Below are 23,200 nucleotides of genomic sequence, written 5' to 3'. Positions count from 1 at the left end.
GGAATAGGGTATTGTACAGCACATTAAATAACTTTTTAAACAAACATTATGATGCCTCTGACATATTTTTCCGCAATACAGGCTGACCCCTGGACCCTTTGTCTGTCTAGTGGTCATGTTCCAGGAGCTGTGTCTCATGCCCTGGGTGTTGACTCCCACACAGTGTCCAGGCATCAAGGTGCGATTGGAATTCTAGGCAATGACGCCCACATGCTACATGGCCCGCCTACCCAGGGAACCCATTTGCCATGTGCCAAGTGCTCACTTAACCATGACTTACAATTCCCAATTAGCAATAGCCTTCAGCTGCAAAGCCAGACCCTCGGCAGTCGGGAGGGGGGGGGGGGTTTATGGGTGATCAGTGGGCCAGACAGGCAGGGTCAGGGGTTGCCCCGGAATGGCCTTCAGCTTCAGGGTTGGCACGGTGATGCTGCAAGCGATTGCATCCCCAGTTGCACCCCCAGCGCCTTCCCTCCCACCACAAAATGTCTGGTGATGAAAGTCTGGTGAAGTGTCTTTATTGCAGAACATTGAACACTTTCTCCAGTATAGGGCCAGTTTATAATTAAACAGGAATTTTAGACATCGGCCCAGTGTCTCTCACCTCCACCGTATTAAATCTCTCAATATATTGTTTGAAATCAGACTGCTGGAGTCTGACATGTAGTGTCATCAGCTAAGCTTTTATGGTAAACCGTGACTCATTAATTGCAATATATTGTAAATATTTAATAACGGATGCATATCAAGCCAAATGTGCTGAATGTAAAACATACTGAATTAATTCTTGCATAAACATCCAGCTGCATTCTGCAATCAAGGCTAAACCACAGCATCTGGGTTATCATTCAGGAGAAACAGAAGCTAGCTTTATAAATGAATCATGAATAGTGGAATGATGAGACCAGTCACTGTGTTGTGTAATTACACACACACTAGCTTTTATTTTCTAAGTCTCCGACTTGACATTCCACTTGCGTTGGTATTCTTTGAACATTGCTCAGTTTTTGATGTTTCCTCTATTTTCTATGAAGATTTTGGAAAAGTTGCATATATGGCTGCAGCTGCAAGTGACTAATTGACAGTTGACATATGATGGTATAATATGGAAAGGAATTCTCGCAACTGGCTATCGGTTTTAGCTAATATTGACAAACGCATGATTCGCACAGAAAGAATATCCATCACTAACACTTCAACTAGACCAGCAAGGATACCAGATTATTGCATTTTTTTTTTCTCCGTTTTGACATTTGAAAGAATATTGGCTTTATAAACTGGGCATAAAGGTTAATTCAACAGATACATTTTAATGAGATGATAAATCATTCGTCATGAATAAATTACCTATAACAAACAATAACTTGCACTTGAGAGATGTTAGATCATATAAAATGCTCCAATTTTCTCAGACAGCTAGTAATAATTCTGCAGTTACATTTACACCTCTTCTGGTCCCATCTTCTATTTCTTCACTGATCCCAAACTAACTCCATGTTCCTTGAACCATCACCACTTTTGGCCTGGTTTGTTCTTTCCCCCACCCTACCCTTTTTATTCTAAAGGTCATCAACATGAAACATTAACTACAGCTCTCTCCACAGGTGCTACCTTACCGAAGAGTTTTGAACATTTTCTGTATATTATGTTTATCAAGTGCACATCATTCCATATCTGACAGGAAGGTTAGATTTCCTACAGCAATGGTTCTTGAATGTATTAGGGTATACAAAGCATAATTCATCCTAAATGTTATTTACTGTGTGGAAAGACTAAAGCTTTACTCAGCACAGTGGCAAGGTGCAGAAGCAATGGGAAAGCTATCATGCTCCAACAAACAAATGCCAACAAGAAACAATTTTGTGTACGGATTGCATCCAAAAAGCAACTGGGCTGCGGGAGATACTACAGCTGACAGTCCAAATGATCCTTAAATCTCATTCTTTCTGACTTGGAAAAAGGTTTATCAGAACTAACCTGGGAACTGGTAAAAAGAGTTTATCAGAACTAACCTGGGGTCTGGTTTAGCACACTGGGCTAAAGAACTAGTTTGTAATGCAGAACACAGCCAGCAGCGAGAGTTCAATTCTCGTACCAGCCTCCCCAAACAGGCGCCGGAATGTGGCGACTTGGGACTTTTCACAGTAACTTCATTGAAGCCTACTTGTGACAATAAGTGATTATTATTATTATTAAGTTTAGACAATATTAAATAGACTTTAAGACTTTTAAAAATCAAACTTGCTACATCTTTGGATATATCAATTAAAAATATACGAGTAAGGATTTTTTCTAAAATGTTTTATCCATCACCCTAGATGAGTGAGGGGACTTCCAGTACTGGAACGTAGGGGAAAGACACGAACAAGGTGGTTCCCGTTAGAATACTGCACTTTTTGCCCTTTTCTCTCAGTATCAGGCAGTATCTTCTTTTGAAAACCAACATAATTAATGGAATAGGGATCCAATATGATTGAAATGCCCAGAAAGTTCAGGGGACAGAAGATGGACAGCACAAGTTCGGCGACGGAATCCTCTCCAAGTTTGTCGGCAGATATAATGGTGGAGCCAGCCTCTGGGGCTCCGGCCACTCTACTAATGGGCGAGCTGCTTTAGAGTACCTTGGCAAAGAAATTTGATAAACACTGGAAGATTGTGTTAAGGACCTCCGAAAACCAATGGAGAAGGCCTTGGCCCCCATCCAAGTGAAACCGTGGGAAGCCCATGGAGCCGCAGTTAAAGATATGGAAGTGGCCCTTTCATGACACAGTGATCATATTGCCTCACAGGAAGAGATGGCTTTAGTGACTGAAATGAATAAGTAGTTGAAGGCCAAGGCAAATGATTTAGAGAATCGGTACAGGAGGCAAAACATTCAAATTTTGGGGCTGCCAGATGGATGGAAGGCACAGTGTGCTTCGCAGAGATGTTCAGCAAAATGGTGGGGATGGGGGGGGGGGGGGGGGGGGGGGGGGGGGGGTGATTCCATTCCCTCCCGAGTTGGACCACGCCACTGTACACTCGGCAGAGGCCTCATCTTGAGGAGCCACTGCGTGTGGTAATAGTGAAGTTCCATAGCTTCAAAGAGAAAGAGCGAGTTCTGAAATGGGCAATGGGAGCATCGAGACTTTAAATGGAAGGATCACGCCATCAGCTTCTACCAAGACGTGACAGCGGAGCTAGCAAAGAAGAGGGCTGTGTTCAATAGAGCGAAGGCCGCCCTGGATAAAAGTGGAGTCCAGTTCGTTATGGTCTACCTGGCTCGGCTAAGAGTGACATTCCATGGAAAGTACTATTTATTTTATGCACCAGAAGTGGATTCCTTTGCTAAGAAACACGGTTGGGTGCGGTATGGGTGTTGCGGATTGTTGCATTATTGGGGTTCCATGTTTATTCTTTCGTTTTCCTGTTCTTTTTGGGGTTGAAGTTTTAAGAGTTTGTGCTTAAATTTGGGATTTAGTTCTACGTGGGATTGTTTTGTTTGTTATAATATACAGCTCCCTTTCGGAGCGCAATGATTTATGGTGTTTTAGTATTTTGTTGTTTTCAATCATTTTTCTTAATTCTAGTTGGGAGCCTCCCTGTTAATCCAGGGGTTAGCCAACAGGAGCACTTTTGAAGGGTTGGTTTCTTAGACAATGACCTCAGAGTTCTTGCTTTGTTTAGGCGTGTTAGAAGTAGATTGTAGTTGTTTGTGTTTGCCATACCTTTATTTTTATGTGTATTTGGATATGGTAGTACTCCAGGACGATGGCAGGGGGAGTGTGAGGGTGGAAGAAGTTTGCTGATGGTGCCTGCAGATTATTCTTTGTTCAGTCTTTTGATTTGGTTTGGCAGGCATCTTGGATGGGCCTGGTCGCTGTAGCTTTTACGTAGCTTTTGGATAATCTCCCTTGGAAATGGCTGACTCCAGATTGAGAGGGGGGGTGGGAGACCCCAAATCCATTGAATCACCTGGAACGTTAGGGGTTTGAATGACTCAGTGAAAAGGTTGAAAGTATTGGCTCACCGTAAGAGTTTAAACTCCATAATGTGGTGTTTTTGCAAGAGACTCCAAAGATGTGCACGTTAGGTGGATTGGCCATTCAAAATTGTCCCTTAGTGACCAGGGATGTGCAAGTTAGGTGGGGTTACAGGGATCGGACGGGGGCCTAGGTAGGTTGATCTTTCAGAGGGTCGGTGCAGGCTCGATGGGCCAAATGGCCTCCATCTGCACTGCAGGGATTCTATGGACTCATGGGCAGTACGGTAGCATTGTGGATAGCACAATTGCTTCACAGCTCCAGGGTCCTAGGTTCGATTCCGGCTTGGGTCACTGTCTGTGCGGAGTCTCCACATCCTCCCTGTGTGTGCGCGTGGGTTTCCTGCGGGTGCTCCGGTTTCCTCCCACAGTCCAAAGATGTACAGGTTAGGTGAATTGGCCATGATAAATTGCCCTTAGTGTCCAAAATTGCCCTTAGTGTTGGGTGGGGTTACTGTGTTATGGGGATAGGATGGAGGTGTTGACCTTGGGTAGGGTGCTCTTTCCAAGAGCTGGTGCAGACTCGATGGGCCGAATGCCCTCTTTCTGCACTGTAAATTCTATGATAATTCTATGATTTGCGGGTCAGGGACCAGACAAGGTTGAGGAAGGGTGGGTAGGACAAGTCTTTCATTCAGGTTTCAATAGTAGGGGCAGGGGTGTGACAATATTAAGAAATAAAAGGGTTCTGTTTTCTGTCTCTAAGATCTTGTCCACCCTGACTCTCTGGTGGGGTCCGGTGGCTGTTCTCCAAATAGATAGACAATCAGGGGGCTTGGTTCTACCCAATTTATTGTTTTTCTATTGGGAGCCAATATTCAGAAGATGTTGTGTTTCAGTGATCCTGGTTTCATATGGGAGCAAGCCCCTGCCTGCAATGTTTCTACCCTTCACGCAATAGTTACTGCATCACTGACTTTCTCTCTGGTGAGATTTTTCCCAAATCCAGTGGTGGTCCCCACCCAGAGAATTTGGAAGCATTTCAAGCTCTGTTCCCTGCCTTCGCTAGCTCCCATCTGCAAAAAACACCTTTTTCTGCAGTGGGTTTGGATTCAACGTTTAAGTCATAGGAGGGGAAGGGTCTGAAGAGGTTTGGAGACCTTTTCGTGGAGGGGAGATTTGCTAGTTTTAAGGAATTGACAGAGAACTTTCAGCTGCCTGGTTCCAGTCTTTGCAGATTCACGATTATACGTGCAAGGTGTTCCCCTCTTTTCCCTTGGCACCACCTTTTTCCCTGCTGAAGAGGATTTTGATTTTGGCCGGGTCTGATGGGGGACTATTTCAGGTATATATGGCCATATCCTCTCAGTTGAGTCGGCTCCGTTGAGTGAGGCAAGGGCGAAATGGGAGGGTGAATTGGGTCCGGCTTTGGGTGCTGAGGTAAGGAGTGAGGCCCTTCACAGGGTCAACTCCATGTCTTCGGCTAAGTTTGATTCAATTCAAGGTGGTGCACGGGGCACATCTGACTAAAGCGAGGATGAGTGGATTCTTCTCTGGAATGGAGGATAATTGTGTGCGCTGCTCTCGGGGGCCGACTAATCACATACACACATGTTCTGATCTTGCCCAAGTTGGTAAACTTCTGGGTCTCTTTTTTTTTAAAATTTTAGAGTACCCAATTCATTTTTTTTTTCAATTAAGGGGCAATTTAGCGTGGCCAATCCACCTAGCTTGCACATATTTGGGTTGTAGGGGTCAGACCCACGCAAACACGGGGAGAGCATGCAAACTCCACACGGACAGTGACCCAGAGCCGGGATCAAACCTGGGACCTCGGCGCTGTGAGGCCGCAGTGCTAACCCACTGCGCCACCGTGCTGCCCTCTGGGTCTCTTTCTTTAACACCATGTTGGAGATACTCAATGTAAATTTGGTGCTTCAGTCGGGGTGAAGGCGCATGTCCTCGCCTTCACCTCGCCGACAGCTTGTAGACAATTTCTGCTTGGTAGAGGTCTCCTATGCCTCCCAGTGTCTCGGCTTGGTTGGGTGTCCTCATGCTTTTTTCTACATTTGGAGAAGATCAATCAAGTACACCATTAGAGGATCAATAGAAGAGTTCTAGCTAAATGGCAGCCATTCATTACCTTTTTCAAGGAGCAGTCAGCTGTTAGGGGGTTTAGTTTAGTTTTCTGGGTTAAAGTTAATGTATTTTTGCTTGTTTGTCTCTTTCTTCTATTGTGTTATATCGGTTAATTATTTTGTGTGTGTTTATTTAAAATGAACATTTCTTAATAAACTTGTTTTTTTTTAAATCCTATTTGAGTGAGGAGTAAATGTTTCCAACCAAGCAGGCATACTGGAGTGCCATGATCTTCACTTTACTATCTAGACACATTTTATTAGCATTTGCTTCCTTTCACAGGAAGGTCACCGCAGATGCCCATAGAAATTACCTGGACAAAATATCAACAGGTATTTTAGATACTCACAATAACAGAGGACTAGTTTTCCCTGCTTTATTATCCAATAGGTGGACGGCAAGAATACACTGAGTAAAATACCTGCATCACTTAGTAAATTTAAGCAGATTATGGACGGATACATTTTAATTTTAATTTTATTTTTAAGATCGCTTAATTTCTTGCAGGGTTAACCACCTGGTCAATCATATGACCCTGGACTAGAATTAATTTTTGACAGCTATGTCTCACGACGGAAATCGAACATTTGAACGTGTTCACACTGGATGAACTATTATTTTAAAATGTTATTCTTACAACTATGATTTCAAAAATGTATTGAATTTTAACTTTTCTCAGATTATCACTATTGTATCTGGAATCAAACGTTAACAACAGTGTGCAACTGGTTGAGCATAAAAACGGATCTATATAGAAAAAAAATAACAATCATTCCCTTCGCTATCATACCCTTTGATTCTTTCGGATAATCTATAGCATTTAAACCAACTATTTTAGGGGAGCACAGTGGTTAGCACTGCTGACTCACAGCACCAGGGCCCCAGATTCAATTCCAGCCTTGGGTGTCTGTCTGTGTGGAGTTTGCACGTTCTCCCCGTGTCTGCGTGGATTTCCTCTGGGCCCTGCAGTTTCCTCCCACAATCCAAAGATGTGCAGGTCAGTGGATTGGCCAAGCTAAAATTGTCCTCTAGTGTCCAGGGATGCATAGGTTAGATGGAGTTACGGGGTTGCAAGGGATAGGGTTAGGGCTTGGGTAAGATGCTCTTTCAAAGGGTTTGTGCAGACTCAATGGGCTGAATGGCCTCCTTCTGCATTATAGGGATTCTATGATTTTCAACTGTCAGCATTTTTGCTACATGGGCAACACAGCAGCCAGGTTGTGCACACCATGAATTCTACAAACAGTAAATGATATGAATGCACCACTGACAATCCCCCCCCCTCCCAAAGATTCATCTGAGTATCCAACAATAGCATCTCCAACAGCAGCATTCCCTTCAAAGTGTACTGAAAGATCAGCCTAGTTTAATAACTTAATTCTGGGGGCAGGTTTGAACCAACAAATTTTAGGTGTCATGTTTTGTGACTACTATAACGTCACGCCCTTTAAAAGACCTCACATTTCCGTACTTCGAAAAACTGTGATCGACTCAAATAGTCAATTATTAAGTTTTGTTCTCCAATGAAAAGTCCATTCTACCAACTCGTGCGATAAGAAACACTACCAACAGCATTCAACAATTCAAGTAAAATCACATACCAAAGCACTACAAAAAGTTAACGACTGGAAATATAGACAGCATTATAGAGAAATAATGGGAGAGCATGCTGCATTTTGGGACCAACTGACTCAAGGTGGAGTGGAATTAAAGAAAGCCAAAATCTAAGAACAGTGGGAGCATGCAAGGACACAGGCTGAATGTCTTTGTGATGAGGACGAATATCAGATCAAAGTTCAGCTTGTGGTTAAATAGCTCAGTGAGGTTGCAAACAATCTGGTTTAGCTAAAGAAAGGTGCCAGGGCTGTGAATGGAATTAATAGGAATAGTAGGGATGTTGTGGCCAAAGCCAAAGACAATGGTTTCAGTCTTCCCAAGGTTCAATTGAAGGAAATTACAGATCATTCAAGACTGGGCATCGGATATGCAGTAGCGCTGGTTTACTGTTCATAACGACCCCCACCCATACACGCCACCTACCACTCGGAACACATGGTCCAATAAAAAAAAAACTAGAAAAAGAGATACACAAATAGGTGACGCCTTCTGCTTAAACGGCACTTAAAAATACCAGATTGCAATTATCCAGATTTTGCACTTGTTCAGCATGGTTGCGTGTGTCTCTGTAGTAAAATGTTTTTTGTGGTAATCCACGGGAAAACCTGCATTCCTTCCCATTATTGCATAATTAGATTACTTGAAAAATGATTTTTTTATTGCTTATTTAAACTAGTTTTAATTTCAAGAGTAGCAATATTTAGATCTTTCATGCATTTTGATCAAATAATCTCACGCTCTGAAAATACACATGAAATTTAGCAAAAGTTTTATAAATATTGATTAAGGTTGTTTTTTTTAACCACATGAAAAATGTTTCTAGACACCTTACCTCCCCATGTATTAGCTGCCGGGGGTACTGTTGAGATAGATTGAATGGATGGCTGAAATGTTGGCTGAAGATCAAGCAAGTCATTTGGCACTTTGGAAGTGCTGCAAGGAGAAATTCAAAACAGCTGCTTATACCTTATACTCCAAACCAAGTGAACACAATTAGAAGCTTTTAAAATCTATTTCACATCTTACTGAGTTTCAAAATATTCCAGCAAGGTAAATATTCCAGCAAGGTAAATATTCCAGCAAGGTAAATATTCCAGCAAGGTAAATATTCCAGCAAGGTAAATATTAATCATTTTAAATTCAACTATGGCTAGAAAATTGGCTTCAAAACAGGTAAATGGGTAATCATTAAGAACTTTGTAGGAATGAAAAGGATTCCAAAACAAGTACTCCCATTCAACTGTAAAAATTCATTAAAGAAGAATACCCCATACAACACATTAGGACAGGAAACCCATTCTCCTCCCAGTCACCCCGAGGAACCTTTTATTCGAAGAAATCAGAATTTCCTGCTGGAGAAACTGTGTTTGTACTTATAGGAGTGGAAAAGCAGTTTTAGACGACTGCATCACACCAGGCCACTTGAATGAGGAAGCTGAGGCCTGCCTGTGGCTGATCAGCTTTCATTTAGACAGGTCAGGACTTACAATCATTCCACACCCAGATGCCAATCTCAAATGAAAACAACTGTATAATATAGTTGCAGCTGGGATTAAGAGCGAGAATACCAGTCAGTGGACTGTATATGAACCAGGATGCTTTGCAAGAGCAAATACTTCTAGCTGGATAATCGGATGAGAATGAATTTAAATTAAATAGACAAAAAAAATCTCTTGTGTAATCATCTTTATAAAAACCGTGCCCCATCATCTTTCTTTCCTTCTCCTCAAGGCCTTGACATCATTCTGGGACCCAGTTTCCCCTGTATCTTGGTCAAGAGGTATGACAAAGTGACATTCAGGGAACGTGACCACCAGAGAATGGGTTTCAACACTGATATGATCTTTCTCAGATGGCACAAATGAAGCTCCAGTAGGGGTTATAGATTTGTGGTGGGTCTCAGTTCTCCTCCATCCTTAATCAAGGGAAACTAAACCAAAGTGCTCATACACCGGTCTATCGGAAATTATTTAAAAATTAGGGTGTTGAATGTCGACTCAGCTATACATTCGGAAAACGGTTTTGTCTTCTCAAAAAATTGTTTTGAGGGCGAGGTGGAGGAAGGTTCTGTGGATTGAAAGCATCTGCCCTGCTCCCCTTGATTATTGCTCCTCACTGCAAACTTAACCTGTCATTGGATTTAGTTAGTACTGTCTCAATTTTCTTTGAAACAAAGACTTGACTACTGAAAGTGCTTTACAGCCAATGAAGTACTTTGTGAAGCGTAGTCACTTGCATCATAGGAAATGCACACAGCAAACTCGCACAAGCATCAATGTGATAATGATCGGATAATATGTCTGCGTTACCATAATAGTATCAGTATTATCAGATTCTGCACATATTAATGACTAATGTCAGTGTGCATTATTCAAATCAATCGCGGATATTATTTACCATACTCCATGATCAGTCCAGATCAATCAATAGAGACTTTCAGACTCAGTCTTTTATCCAATTTCATTAAGAAATCGGCATGAAAAAATATTTTTGCCCCAAGCTCCTGATGTGCATCATTGGTTAAGGACAGTCTGAGGCTCTGCAGTGAAACCCACTCCCTCATGGTCAAATTCAGTAGACAGCCAAAAAACACAAACATGGTGATTATGGTGCCAAAAATAGCTGAAAAGCTTGAACCTGTTGGAAGAACCAGGTGTTGAGAAGAGGTCTATGGCTGCAGTCGTGCTGATACTCCCACCCGAGGTAGAACTGGGTGATGCTGCAGTTGTTGCAGAAGATGGATAGGATTTCTTTGCAAGTTCCCTCAAGCGCTGTTCCTGTCAGGAAGCAACTTGAACTCATTAACATGCATGAAAAACAATTTTAAGTGGCCACAAACAAACCAAATATACCAGGTGTTCAATTTAACATGTAAAATTTATTGGACAACTAACTGGGGGATCCATTTTCATTCAGCTAATACAATTTAATTAACATATTGAGAAGGGCGGAGTTGTATGTTCTTTTAAATCTTAATAACAACGTTCACAAAACATCATGAAATACCGCACCATCTTGATATTTTTGTTGTGATATTTTACAAGTGTAAAAGCATAAAAATGCAGAAAACTCAGAGGAAAGTGAACTCCAAATTGCGTCTACCTACAGTCTATGACCCGGATAGGCAAGAATGGAACCAAGTTAAAGCAATCTCATCGAGGCGGGAACGAAAAGCAGCCTAGAGGAGGACAGTGTGCTGGGGTGCAAATATGTCAAGGAGTAGGAGGCGCTAATGCACTGCAATCACAATCATGAAGGACACATTTGGATAGTCAGAGGCTTTTCCCCAGGGTAGAGGGGTCAATTACTAGGGGGCATAGGTTTAAGGTGAGAGGGGCAAAGTTTAGAGTAGATGTACGAGGCAAGTTTTTTACGCAGAGGGTAGTGGGTGCCTGGAACTCACTACCGGAGGAGGTAGTGGAGGCAGGGACGATAGGGACATTTAAGGGGCATCTTGACAAATATATGAATAGGATGGGAATAGAAGGATACGGACCCAGGAAGTGTAGAAGATTGTAGTTTAGTCGGGCAGTATGGTCGGCACGGGCTTGGAGGGCCGAAGGGCCTGTTCCTGTGCTGTACATTTCTTTGTTCTTTGTTCTTTGACACAAGTTGCAATTTCCATTGGGGTAATTTCTGTCCCATGTCAGAAACAGAAACCGGTTTGAAAAATTGGCGAGGGTTCGGGAGGAGACGACATATTCAAAGATTGAGAGAGAAGAAAAATGTGACAGCGAGGCTGGTTTGGAGCAGTATGCAGACAAGAGCGGTTAAGGGGTGGGCATTTTGGGGAGGCCAGTGTTGATGGTGGATTTGAAAGGAAGGATGACTAGCTACAATGGGAGCCACACTTATGTGCAAGGGAGAAAAGGAGGGATATTCAGTGGTCAACAGTTTAGTAGGAATGGGAACAGAAATGGTTTTCTGGGGGTAATCAGAATTTTTATCATCCAGGTGGCGGCCATTTGGGCCACCATGTCTGCACTGGCTCTCCAAACAAGCATCATGGCTCAGTGCTAGGGACCTCTGGTGGCATAATGCAGGGGGAAGACACGCACAAGGTGGCTCCTGCTGGAGTACTGTACTTTGTCCCTTTTCTTGGTGCCACGTATTGTTTATTCTTCGGAAGCCAATGTAGTTATCGGAATAGAGGTCTTTCATGACTGAAATGCCAAAAAGTTAGGGAAAAGAAAGCTCGGAGCAAAAACTCGAAGGAGTTGGAGGCCTCTTGGAGCTCAACGACAAGTAAAATGGCCGAGTAAGTTTCTGGTTCTCCATCTACTCCACTAACAGCCGAGGTTATTTCTAATAGCTTGCCCAAAGAATTTGAAAAGCACCAACGAATTGTGTCAGGAAGATCTGAAAAAATCAATTGAAAAGGCCTTGACCCTCATACAAGCAGCTCTGGGGAAACTAATCAGACTGTCACAAATATAGAGGGGACATAGCAATCAGATGGTCTCACTGGAGTCCAAACTGTCTTCGGTGATTAAAACGAATAGATTGTTGAAAGCCAAGTTGAATGACCTAGAAAAAGTACATAAGGCAAAATATCTGGATTGTGGGATTGCCAAAGGGGATTTAGGGCCCTACGCCCATGGAATACATCTCGGGCATGTTATGCAAAATGGTGGGCGAGGGTGAATTCACATCCTCACATGGACCTTCATCCAAGAAGAGAAACTGGACCAGAACTGAGGGACTGATGCTGTGGGGGAGACGACGATGTCGATGTATAGAAATGTAAATTGGAGAATGGGAGGTTCACAGTATCGAGACGATAGACGGGGGTTTTCTCTCTTCTTGACGGGGGGGACACGGAGAAATGTGGGCGCCGGTGGAAAAAGGGACTGAGGGGGGGGATGGGGGAGCTGCGCCATTGGGGGGGGGGGGGGGGATCCAGGAAAGCGCGGGTTTTTCCCCGTGCTAGGGAGATGATGGCGGGAAGATAGGCACAAGAAGGATGAGAGTGCCACACATTGGGGGGGGGGGGGAGAAGCCGGGGTCAGTTGGAGTCAGCTGACTTTCGGAAGCATCATGGGGGAGTAACCATGCTAGATGGGGATTTAGTGGGGGGGGGGTCAACTGGGTTGCTGCTGCTGGGAGCGAGTGGGAGCTGGCAAGGGAAGAGGTGGTCGGGACGGGAGGCTGGCCTAGAATAGGGGATGGCTAATCGTCGGGGGAGGGGGGGGCCAATCCGGCTGATCACGTGGAATGTGAGAGGCATAAATGGGCCGATTAAGAGGGCCCGAGTGTTCGCGCACTTAATAGGACTGAAGGCAGACGTGGTCATGCTTCAGGAGACGCACCTGAAGGTGGCGGATCAGGTTAGGTTAAGGAAAGGATGGGTGGGACAGATGTTCCACTCAGGGTTGGACGCGAAAAATGGAGGGGTGGCTATATTGGTGGGGAAACGGGTGTCGTTCGAGGCTAGGAATATAGTGGTGGACAACGGGGGTAGATATGTGATGGTGAGTGGTAGATTGCAGGGAAAGGAGGTCGTGCTGGTAAATGTATATGCCCCGAACTGGGACGACGCGGGATTTATGAAGCGGATGCTGGGACGCATCCCGGACCTGGAGGTGGGAAGCCTGGTAATGGCGGGGAGGGGGATTTCAATACTGTGCTGGATCCAGGGTTAGATCGGTCTAGATCCAGGACCAGAAGAAGGCCGGCAGCGGCCAAGGTGCTCAGGGGGTTCATGGAGCAAATGGGGGGAGTGGATCCGTGGAGATTTGCCAGGCCGTTGGCCAAAGAGTTCTCCTTTTCCTCCCATGTCCATAAGGTATACTCCCGGATAGATTTCTTTGTTTTGAGCAGGGCACTAATTTCGAAGATGGCAGGAACGGAGTATTCGGCCATAGCCATTTCAGACCATGCCCCGCACTGGGTAGATCTGGAACTAGGAGAGGAGAGGGTACAGCGCCCACTCTGGCGACTGGATGTGGGACTATTGGCGGATGAGGGGGTCTGTGGAAGGGTGCGGGGATGTATTGAGAGGTACCTGGAGGCCAATGATGACGGGGAGATCCAGGTGGGGGTAGTATGGGAAGCACTGATGGCAGTGGTTAGGGGAGAGTTGATCTCCATTATGGCTTACAAGGAGAAAAAAAGAGGGCAAGGAAAGGGAGAGATTAGTGGGGGGAGATTTTGAGTGTGGATAAAAGATATGCGGAGGCCCCGGACGAAGGACTATATAGAGAGAGGCAAAGACTTCAGACGGAGTTTGACCTGCTGACCACAGGGAAGGCAGAGGCACAGTGGAGGAAGGCACAGGGGTTGAGATACGAATATGGGGAAAAGGCGAGACGGCTGCTGGCCCACCAGCTTCGTAAGAGTATAGCGGCGAGGGAAATTGGGGGAGTCAGGAATGAAACGGGGACTACGGAGTGGAGAGCAGGGAAGGTAAATGAGGTGTTTAAGACCTTTTATGAGAGGCTATATAGGTCCCAACCCCCGGAGGGAAAAGAGGGGATGCATCAGTTTCTGGACCAACTAAGGTTCCGGAGGGTGGAGGAGCAGGAGGTGGCAGGTCTGGGGGCGCCAATTGAGGTGGATGAGGTGACTAAAGGGCTGGGGAACATGCAGGCAGGGAAGGCCCCGGGAGCAGACAGGTTCCCGGTGGAATTTTACAGGAAATATGTGGACTTGTTGGCCCCGCTGCTGGCGAGAACCTTTAACGAGGCCAGAGAAGGGGGGACCAGACAGGGTTTGTAAAGGGGAGACAACTGAATCTCAACGTGCGACGGCTGTTGGGGGTGATAATGATGCCCCCAGCGGAGGGGTAGGCAGAGATAGTGGTAGCGATGGATGCAGAGAAGGCATTCGATAGGGTAGAGTGGGAGTATCTATGGGAGGTGTTGAGGAGGTTTGGGTTCGGGGAGGGGTTTGTCAGTTGGGTCAAACTCCTATATGGGGCCCCAGTGGCAAGTGTAGTCACAAATCGGCAGAGATCGGAGTATTTTCGGTTACATAGGGGAAGGCAGGGGTGCACCCGTCCCCATTACTGTTCGCGCTGGCAATTGAACCACTGGCCATAGCGTTGAGAGACTCTAGGAAATGGAGAGGGGTGGTTAGAATGGGGGAGGGGAACATCGAGTGTCACTCTACGCAGATGACCTACTGCTATATGTGGTGGATCCTGTAGAGGGGATGACAGAGGTTATGCAGATATTGAGGGAGTTTGGAGATTTTGCGAGATATAGGCTAAATATGGGGAAGAGTGAGCTTTTCGTAGTACACCCCGGGGATCAGGGAAGAGGGATATACGCCCTGCCGTTAAAGGAGAATGGAAAGAGCTTCCGATATTTGGGGATTCAGGTAGCCAGGAGCTGGGGAACTCTACACAAACTCAATCTGACGGGGCTGGTGGAGCAGATGGAGGAGGATTTCAAGAGGTGGGATATGCTGCCGCTCTCACTGGCGGGCAGAGTGCAGGTGGTAAAAATGATGGTCCTCCCAAGGTTTCTTTTTGTGTTTCAATGTCTCCCCATTTTGATCACTAAGGCCTTTTTCAAGAAAATAGGCAGGAGATTAGTTTTGTGTGGGCAGGGAAGACCCCGAGGGTAAGGAGGGGGTTCCTGCAGCGTAGCAGGGACAGAGGGGGACTGGCGTTGCCGAATCTGGACGACTACTACTGGGCCACCAATGTGGCGATGGTTTGCAAGTGGATGAGGGAGGGAGAGGGTGTGGCGTGGAAGAGGCTGGAGATGGCGTCCTGTAAAGGAACGAGCCTAAAGGCGCTGGTGACGGCGCCGCTACCGCTTTCCCCGAAAAGGTATACCACAAACCCAGTGGTGGTGGCAACCTTAAGGATCTGGGGGCAATGGAGGTGACACAGGGGGGTGACGGGTGCCTCGGTGTGGTCCCCGATCAGGAATAACCATAGGTTTGTCCCAAGAAGGATGGACGGAGGGTTCCGGAGCTGGCATCGGGCAGGAATTAGGAGATTGAGAGACTTGTTTATTGATGGGGAGTTTGCGAGCCTGGGAGCGCTGAAGGAAAAGTATGAGTTGCCCCCGGGGAATATCTTTAGATATATGCAAGTGAGGGAGTTTACGAGGCAACAGGTGAGGGAATTTCCGCTGCTCCCGACACAGGGGATCCAGGATAGAGTGATTTCGGGGGTATGGGTCAGGGAGGGCAAAGTGTCCAAAATATATCAGGAGATGAGAGACGAGGGGGAGGCGCTGGTAGAGGAGCTGAAAGGAAAATGGGAAGAGCAGCTGGGGGAGGAGATTGAGGAGGGGCTGATAGAGTAGGGTAAATTCCTCTTCCTCGTGTGCCAGACTTAGCCAGATACAATTCAAGGTTCTACGCAGAGCACACATGACGGGAGCAAGACTGAGCAGGTTCTTCGGAGTGGAGAACAGGTGCGGGAGGTGCTTGGGAAGCCTGGCAAACCACACACATATGTTCTGGTCGTGTCCGGCACTGGAGGAGTACTGGAGGGGAGTGGCAAGGGTGATTTCAAAGGTGGTGAAGGTCCGGGTCAAGCCAGGCTGGGGGTTAGCTATATTTGGGGTAGCGGAAGAGCCGGGAGTGCAGGAGGCGAAAGAGGCCGATATTCTGGCTTTTGCGTCCCTGGTAGCCTGGCGAAGGATCTTACTTGTGTGGAAGGAAGCAAATCGCCCCGGCGTGGAGGCCTGGATAAACGATATGGTAGGGTTCATAAAACTGGAACGGATGAAGTTTGCGTTGAGAGGAGCGGTTCAGGGGTTCTCCAGGCGGTGGCAACAGTTCCTTGACTATCTCGCGGAACGTTAAGGGAAAATAGATTGTCAGCAGCAGCAGCCCGGGGGGGGCACTATTTCTTGTTACGTTGCTAGTTCACTACTTTATTTAAATAATGTTACTTATTAGTTATTGTGTTATTTTTTATGTTGATTTGTAAAGTGGAAAAATTGTGTTTGAAAACTTTAATAAAATATATTTTTTAAAAAAAAGAATTTCTCCAACTTCGGGCAGGACCAGAAATGTACATAGTTGGCCGTATCTCTCCCACGCCGCTTGCAAATATCCTCTCCCCCCTCAAACATCCTTGACCCCCCGTCAGGTGCGCCCTGTGCACCATCTTTAGCTGTATTAAGCACAGTCCCACACACAAAGTTGAAGCATTCACCATCCGCAACACCTCACACAACCCCATCTCCAGCACCGCCCCCAGCTCCTCTCCCACTTGGCCTTAACCATCTCCGACTACACCGTATCCTCCTCCAGAATCGCATAAATCGCCGCGATGACCCGCCTTCATCCCATCACCAACAACAACGAGGGCAGTGGCTGGTGGTGCAGTGGTTAGCACTGCTGCCTCACAGTGCTGAGGGCCCAGGTTCAATCCCAGCCTTGGGTCACTGCTGTCCGTGTGGAGTATGCACATTTTCCCAATGTTCGCGTGGGTCTCACCCCCACAACCCAAAGATGTGCAGGGTAGGTGAATTGGCCATGCTAAATTGCCCCTTATTTGGGAAAAGAAAAGAATTGGATCTCTAAATATATTTTTTAAGTTTTGAAAAAAAACAAGGAAGGCGGTGTCACTAGAAACGTCAGGAAAATCTTCCTTGCAAAATCCTACAACTGCATATACCTGAAGGCACCCTCCGCATGGAATCCCAAACTTCTTCATCAACTCCTCCAAGCTGACGAACTGCCCTTCCAAAAACAAGTCCTTCATTTCCACCACCCCAGCTCCCCACATCCCCGAAACCTTGCATCCAATTTTGCCGGCTCAAACACGCAATTCTCTTGGATCGGCATCAGTCTCGACCCAGCCACCAACTTAAAATGTCACCGAAATTGCCTCCATATCTTCAGCATGGCCACCACCCCCACCGGACTACCCGAATATTTCAATGGGGTAACCGGAAGCGATTGCCAGCGCCTGCAACCCCAGCCCCCCTACAAGAGCCTGCCTCCATCCTCACCCACATTGCCTCCGGCTCCCTATCCCAGCCTCGCACCTTCTCGGCAGTCGCCACCCAATAATAATACATCAGATTTAGTAGAGCCAAACCCTGACTGGTGCCCCCCTCTGAAGCACCGTCTTCCGAATCCTCGCTACCTTACTTGCCCAGACAGCCAAAATCAACTGTTACACCCCCATAAAAAATTATTTCGGGAAACACTGGAAAAACACTCTTTCTGCCTAAACCCGCCTGTCAGTGATTGGGGGAGGCAGTCCCACCTCAACAAATCCGCCTGGACTCTGCTCATCAGGTTCATAAAATTCAATTTATGGAGTCGGGCCCAGTCCCGAGCTACCTGCACCCCCAAATACCTGAAGTGAGTAGTCACCACACAAAACGGCAATCTCCTCAAGCCAACTCCCGTCCCTAGTGGGGAGACCAAAAAGCACTTGCTCTTTCCAAATTCAATTTGTATCCCGAAAAAGCCCAAATCGCTTAAGCAGCCCCTTAGCGCAATGACCAAGGGTTCTAGCACCAGTGCAAACAAAAGAGGGGACGTGGGGCACCACTTCCTGTTCCCCTGTGCAGTTGAAAATACCCAGAGTTCACCTCATGTGTGCAAACACTTGCCTTCCTTAGACACCAATTGACCCATGCCACAAACATAGGCCCAATACCAAACCGTTCCAACACCGCAAACAAATAACTCCACTCTCCTCATTCAAACGCCTTCAGTGCCACCACCACCTCCTGCGCCCCTCCACTCTGATGAAAAGTGCACCATGTTTAACATGCGGCGCACATCGGAGGACAACTGCCTACTCTTTGCAAACCCCATCTGATCCTCCCCAACAACCTTCAGAAGACACTCCTCCAACCTAAGCGCCAACACTTGGGAAGAACCGCGGCATCCACATTTAACAGGAATATGGGCCAATATGGCCCACACTCCGCCAGATCATAGATCATAGAATTTACAGTGCATAAGGAGACCATTCAGCCCATCAAGTCTGCACCGGCCCTTGGAAAGAGCACCCTACCTCCATCCTATCCCCACACATCCACCCAATCCCCGTAATCCCACAACCATTTTTGGACACCCAAGGGCAATTCAGCATACATAGCCAATCCACCTAACCTGCACATCTTTGGACTGTGGGAGGAAACCGGAGAACCCGGGAGGAAACCACACAGAAAGAACCTGCAGACTCCGGGAATCGACCCTGGGAGCCTGGAGCTGTGAAGCAACTGTGCTACCGTGCTGTCCTCATCCCTGTTCAACAACAGCGAAATAGATGCCTGTCCCATCGTCTCTGGATGTATCTCCTCAAACAGTGGCGGCAGTCTATCCAAAAACGTCTTATAAAATTCCACTGGGAACCAATCCGGCTCCGGTGCTTTACTCGTTTGCATCTTCCTTCTGCCGTCCGAATTTCCTCAATCCCCACTGCCTCCTCCAACCCTGCCTTATCTTCCTCTTTCTACTATGGGACACTCCAGCCCCTACAAAAACTCCACAACCTCTTATAAAACTCCTCAAATGCCTTATTCATTTTCTCCGGTGCAGTCACCAGCCCCCTCACCCTATTCCGAGCCTGGACAATCTCCCCGGAGGCTGCCTGCCGGCAAAGCTGTCCCACCAGCAAGCGACTGACCTTCTCCCAATACTCGTATACCACATCCTTCACCCGCCTCACCTGGTGTACCGCTTTCCCAAATGGTCAAACTGCATCTGCAGTTCCTTTCTACAGGCCAATAGGTTCTGGAGTGGGATACAAAGAACAAAGAAAAGTACGGCACAGGAACAGGCCCTTCGACACTCCAAGTCTGTGCCGATCATGATGCCCTAACAAAACAAAAGCGTCTGCCCGGACTTGGTCCGTATCCCTCTATTTCCTCCCTATTCATGTGCCCATCCAGATGCCTCTTAAATGTTGCTAATGTGCCTGCTTCTTGCACCCAAGCAATAGAGACTTTGTTCTTTTCACATGTCCAGGTGTATTGACTTTTTTGTTTCCTTCCTTCAGTAGTGGGGGCTGAGCACTCAGCAATTGTTATTTCAGATCATGCCCCGTACTTCATCGATTTGTTACAAGAGTCTGGCCCCACCCAACGTCCACCCAGGGTTAGACACAATGTCAGCAGATAAAATATTTTGTGAGCGTTTGCCCACTGCCGTAGAGGATTATATTAAATTTAACAACTCCAAATCAATCTCACCTTCCACGTTGTGGGAGGCTCTTAATTTCTCTCCACCAAGGAACACCTTATCTCCTACAGAGCGCATTTGTAGAGGACGAGGGTGGAGCAGCAGAGGCTGGTGGACTTCATTCTTGAAGTGGATCACCAGTACTCGATTGATCCTACCCCGGGGTTATTGGCAAGTAGGAAAAAAACTGCAAACACAGTTCAAACTATTGTTGACTAGCAGGGTGGTAAGTCAGTTACGATGCTCAAGGGGCACATTTCCTGAATACAGGGAGAAGGCTAATCGCCTTTTGGCTCAGCAGCTTAAATGGCAGGCAGCCTCCTGGGAGATCACACAGATACTCAATTCGAGCAGCAACCTAGTTTCCGACCCTCCTCATGTCAATGCGGCTTTTGAATCTTTTTACCGTAATTTTTATATATTGGAGCCTCCTGTGGATGGCTCAGTCATATTTGACTTTCTGGGTGGCCTGCCCATCCCAACAGTTGGGGCGGATAGGATCAGGGAGTTGCAATCCCTGTTACACCCTGATGAAATTTTGAAATGTATTGGATTGATGCAATCTGGCACGGTCCCAGGTCCCAATGGCTTTCCGATTGAATGCTACAAAAGTTCTTAGAGCAAGCTTGCACCTTTAGTTTTGGACACGTTCAATGCTTCTCCATCCCGGGGGTCGTTTCCCCTGACCCTCACTCAAGCCTCATTATTTCCCTGCTTCGGATAAAGATCTGACAGAGTGTAGTTCATATCTTCCTATTTCGCTTCTGAATACGGACGTCAAGCTACTCGCCAAGAATACGGACATCAAGCTACTGCCTTGCCTCCCAAATATAATCTCGGAGAATCAAACGGGCTTCCTGAAGGGCCGACAATTGTCGGTCAATATATGTCGCCTGTTAAATGTTGTCCTTTTCCCTTCCTCAGTGCCCAAAACAGGTTATAGCATCTCTTGATGCTGAAAAGAATAACAGAGATTCTTGGGAGGTTTGATTTTGGTCACAAATTTATTTATTGGATTAGTCTGTTGTAGAAGGCCCCATTGCTAGTGTTCATACAAACGCCTTGAATTCTGACTTGTTTCCTTTGAATAAGGGCACGAGGCAGGGCTGCCCACTGTCCCCACTCCTGTTTGCTCTGGGAATCGCTCACTATAGAGAAGAGGTTGTCCGAGGGGGATTATTCAGGAAGGGGTGGAGCATCAGGTGTCCCTTTACACGACAATCTACTTCTTTATATTATGGATCCAGCCCCCTCCATCGACGACATAATGAAGCTGACTAACACCTTTGGCTCCTTCTCGGGCTACAAATTGAACTTCGGTAAGAGTGAATGTTTCCTGGTTAACCTCTCTGGGAGGCAAGTCCGATTGGGGATGTTACCTTTTTGCTTTGCTAAGACAAGCTGTCCGGGTGGCCCACAACTGGGCCTCGCTTCATCAGTTAAATTACACCAGTCTGATTAACAGTATCAAAGCAGATTTGCAAGGGTGGAACACCTCCCTTTATCCTTGGCGGGTAGGGTTCAAACTATTAAAATGAATGTGCTCCCGAGGTTTTGGTTTTTCTTTCAGTGTCTCCCCATTTTTCTCCCCAAATCCTTTTTTATCAAGGTCAACAAACTGATATCTTCTTTTATATGGGTGGGTAAGACTCTTAGAATTAGTGGTGTTCTGCTCCAAAGGGACAGTCAGGGGGCTTGGCCCTCCCCAACTTATTGTTTTATTACTGGGCAGCTAACATTCAAAAAAGATTGTTGTGGTTTAATGATCCCGGGTCCATTTGGGGACAAATGGAAACTCGTTCCTGCATTACCTCTACTCTTCTTGTAATAATTACTGCACCAGTGCCATTTTCCCCTTGTTAGATTGTCCTTAAACCCAATGGTGGTCACACACACATACACACACACGCACGCGCACACGCGCACACACGCACACAGACGTGTAAACTGGAGGGTAACTCCACTTCATGTGCTCTGCTGAGCCTGATTCGGTTTAAGGTTTTGCATAGGACGCGCTTGACCAGGGCAAGGATGAGCGGGTTCTTCTCTGCTGTTGAGGATAGGTTTGAGCATTGTTCTCTCGGTCTGGCTAAGCATTCGCAAATGCCCTGGGGTCCTGCCCCAAACTTCTGGACTTCATTCTTTAATATCATGTTGAAAGTATACCATGTGGATTTGCATCAATGTCCGCTGGTGGCTGTATTTGGAGTGTCGGTGATACAATCTGGGGGTAAAGGCCTTTGCCTCATTGATAGCCTGGAGGTGAATATTGCTTTGTGGTCGTCTCCCACTCCATCTAGTGCTTCTGCTTGGCTGGTGACTTAATGTCATTTCTGCGTTTGGAGACGGTGAAGTTCACCATCAGGGGGTTGATGGAGAGGTCCTAAGATGGCAATCATTTATTCCCTTTTTTCAGAGTCAGCCACCATCAGTTGTTAGGCGGTTTTAGGTTAGTTTTCATACTTAATTTAATTAGGTGTGTGTTTTCTCTTTTTTTTTTTATAATTGTGATGTTTTGCCTTTTTTCTCCCGTTTGATTGTTTCAGATTGTATTAACCATTATGAAACAATTCTTAATAAACATAATTTATAGTTTCACAGCGCCGAGGTCCCAGGTTCGATCCCGGCTCTGGGTCACTGTGTGGAGTTTGCACATTTTCCCCATGTTTGCATGGGTTTCGTCCCCACAATGTGCAAGGTAGGTGGATTGAACACGCTAAATTGCCCCTTAATTGGAAAAAATGAATTGGGTACTCTAAATTTTAAAATATATTTTTTTTTGAAATCATGGCTTAGTGCCATTCATCTAATGACCTCTTGAATGCCGCCTGGCCCCACTACACTTCCTTGCCATGCATTTCTGACCCCCAAATCACTCATGTGAAAAAGCTTTTTCCCACATCACATTTCCTTCTTTTCTCACATCACATTTCCTTCTTTTACGAATCTCTTTAAAGCTGTGCCATCTCATTCTTGATCCTTTTTACGCGCAGGAACAGTTTCTCCCTATCTACTCCATCTAGCCCCCTCATGATTTTGAACATCCTGTATTAAATATCCTCATAGTCTTCAAGGAGAACAGTCCCAACCTCTCCAATCTATCCGCATAACTGAAGTTTCTCATCTCTGGAAACATTCTTGCAAACCTTTTCTCCACTATTATCTCCAATGCATTCACATGCTTCCTATAGTGTGGCATCCAGAACTGTGCACAATATTCCAGCTGAAGCATAATTAGCATTTTGAAATTGTTCCCTGAACACCAAGATCTAGATCATTAAAGTAGAAAAGGAAAAGCAAGCACCCCAATAGCAACCCCTGGGGAACGCCACTACAAATCTTCCTCCAGTCCAAAATATATTGATTGAC

General features: G+C 46.1%; 1 protein-coding gene across 1 annotated transcript in view; it reads right to left on the bottom strand.

Moving 5' to 3' along the window:
• Nucleotides 1-23,200, bottom strand: part of LOC140391319 (phosphatidylinositol-binding clathrin assembly protein-like) — a 170,281-nt gene that overhangs the window by 49,314 nt on the left and 97,767 nt on the right. The window contains exons 11-12 of the mRNA XM_072475910.1: nucleotides 10,355-10,494; nucleotides 8,550-8,650 (exon numbers count right to left, since the gene is read on the bottom strand). Coding sequence (XP_072332011.1) covers nucleotides 8,550-8,650; nucleotides 10,355-10,494 — 241 coding nt within the window. The remainder of the gene's footprint in view (nucleotides 1-8,549; nucleotides 8,651-10,354; nucleotides 10,495-23,200) is intronic.

Source organism: Scyliorhinus torazame, chromosome 15 (genome assembly GCF_047496885.1).
Source record: "Scyliorhinus torazame isolate Kashiwa2021f chromosome 15, sScyTor2.1, whole genome shotgun sequence".
Lineage (NCBI taxonomy): Eukaryota > Metazoa > Chordata > Chondrichthyes > Carcharhiniformes > Scyliorhinidae > Scyliorhinus > Scyliorhinus torazame.
The sequence above is the reverse complement of the archived record's forward strand: the minus strand, read 5'-3'. Positions and strand labels throughout refer to the sequence as shown.